Source organism: Meleagris gallopavo, chromosome 29 (genome assembly GCF_000146605.3).
Source record: "Meleagris gallopavo isolate NT-WF06-2002-E0010 breed Aviagen turkey brand Nicholas breeding stock chromosome 29, Turkey_5.1, whole genome shotgun sequence".
In the NCBI taxonomy this organism is placed as follows: domain Eukaryota; kingdom Metazoa; phylum Chordata; class Aves; order Galliformes; family Phasianidae; genus Meleagris; species Meleagris gallopavo.
Genome location: NC_015039.2, coordinates 3,680,092 through 3,682,099, shown reverse-complemented (window position 1 = coordinate 3,682,099; position 2,008 = coordinate 3,680,092). Strand labels below are relative to the sequence as shown.

General features: G+C 59.5%; 1 protein-coding gene across 2 annotated transcripts; it reads left to right on the top strand.

Annotated features, from left to right (window-relative positions):
* Nucleotides 1-6: 6 nt before the first annotated feature.
* On the top strand, nucleotides 7-2,002 carry PTGES3L (prostaglandin E synthase 3 like). 2 transcript variants are annotated; one of them, XM_010724653.1, is made up of 7 exons: nucleotides 7-28; nucleotides 391-504; nucleotides 615-681; nucleotides 1,003-1,101; nucleotides 1,445-1,534; nucleotides 1,623-1,676; nucleotides 1,854-2,002. In XM_010724653.1, the coding sequence occupies exons 1-7, from the start codon at nucleotides 21-23 to the stop codon at nucleotides 1,863-1,865; spliced, it is 444 nt and encodes a 147-aa protein (XP_010722955.1). In that variant the 5' UTR covers nucleotides 7-20; the 3' UTR covers nucleotides 1,866-2,002. The 2 variants fall into 2 exon arrangements, with proteins under 2 accessions (XP_010722955.1, XP_010722954.1); XM_010724652.1 differs by having other exon boundaries at nucleotides 597-681.
* Nucleotides 2,003-2,008: the final 6 nt, after the last annotated feature.

The following is a 2,008-nucleotide window of genomic DNA, read 5'->3' as shown; positions in this document are numbered from 1 at the left end:
AGTGCGGGGAGGGCACGGACATGGCGAGGTGAGCGGGCCCGTTCCACGGGACAGCACGAGGCGGGGTTCCGGGACAGCGCCCGGTCGAGTCCCAAATACCCACACAAGGCCTGGGGCAACGCCCAAACCAGGCCCTGGGCAGGGCCCCAGGACAGCCGCTGCTGGTAATGGACACGGCAGGGGTGGCCGATCGCGGCCTGCTGCGGCCCGCGGGTGCTGTGCGCTGGGGTGCGCTTGCTGCCACTCGCTGAGTAGCCGGCCCCGGGGTGCCTGCAACGCAGCCTGCGAGGGGTCCAGCGAGGCTTTGGCCCAAATCTCTGCTCTGATGTGCAGTCTGTCTTTGCTGCACTGGAGGTTCTATGGAAGTACCCCCAGCCCGTGTTTTGCCAGGCAACACGCAAAGACGCTGTGGTATGACCGCCCACGGTATGTTTTCCTGGAGTTCTGTGTGGAGGACAGCACAGATGTTCAGGTCATCATCGAGGATCACCGATTGGTGTTCAGGTGGGCTATAGGTCTGGAGCTGTGGGGATCTTGGGGGCAGGAGGATCCTGTGTGAGCCAGTGAAGCGTACGGTCAGCTCTGTCCTAAACCAGGTATCTGAATTTTGGCAGTTGCAAAAACGCAGATGGAGTAGAATTCTACAATGAGATCAACTTGTATGCCAGAGTGAACTCCAAGGTGAGACTTCTCCCCAGCAAGCCATTCCCTGACAGCCTGCATCGTGCTCAGAATCCAACAGAGCCTGTGCTGTCCTGAGCAGTGCAGCTTAGAGTTGGATTCTGTTCATTTCCTGAGAGTCTGAGTGGGGTGAGCACAAGCCTGGGAAACCTGACCCTTGGTCTGTCACACGCAGCACAGTGCTGGGCCACAAACAACTCTTCTCCGTGGTTCTGTGTACCACAGTCCAAGTGTGGCTGAGCTTTGATCCTCTGTGTATCTGTTGTGGATTAGAGAGGAACACAGCAGACACTGAGGGGAGACATCCTCATTTCTTGGCAGGACTCACGAGAGAAGCGCTCTGACCGCTCCATCACGTGCTTTATGAGGAAGTGGAAGGAGAAAGTGGCCTGGCCCCGCATCACCAAGGAAAACATCAAGGTGCATATGGCACCGGACAGTAAGGAGAACCTTTGCGGCTGACTGTACCCAGTACAGTGGCTTCCTGGGTTCCACGTTCCCCCAGGACAGACACCCTGGGCCTGATACAGCCACCCCAAAATAGAGCTCTCAGTAGGCAGACGCAGGAATGCCTCCTGGTCCCTATCAGCCCACTTAAGCGCTTTGAGGAAGATGTGGTATTCCCATCCCTCAATGTGGGTAGGGTCAGGACTGGCCCCTGTGGCCACAGGGACATTCTCCTATGCAGGAGTAGCCCATGCTTGCTCCGTGTGAGGTCAGGGCTATGCTGCTTCCTTCCTCAGAGGATACTCTCTGCCCACAGCCAGCCTGGCTCTCCGTTGACTTTGACAACTGGCGAGACTGGGAAGGGGACGAGGAGGTGGAGAGGGCCATGGTGGAGGAGTATGCAGAGGTGAGCCTGGTTTTGTGTGCACAGGTTGCTTGGCACGTTGGGGCACAGCCAGCCGTGTCGTTCCTACAGACCTTTGTTCCCTATCCAGCTCCTGCAGAAGGTGACGGACAAAGCACCCCCTCCGACCATGGATGACCTGGATGTGAGTAGAGTCTGGGAGCTCTATTCCCCAGGCACTCCAGAAGTCCCTGGCACACTTCTTGCTCCAGCTGCTGCCCCCTGGGTTGCAGTGTGCTGTGGGGATGCATCCAGGGGCTCCCGGGCAGCACCGGGTGGTTGCCGCCGTCCTCCTCCCACCACGCTCCTCATCCCTCCGCAGGACGACCTCTGAAGCACGGCTCCACGGAGCAGCGCACAGCAACGAGCAACGGGACACAGGCGAGGAAAGCGGAGCCCCGAGGAATGACGCCGGTTTGCGGCAGAGCGCGGCGGAGCCCAATGCACGGCGGCGAGAGCCGCAGGCTCTCCGGGCCG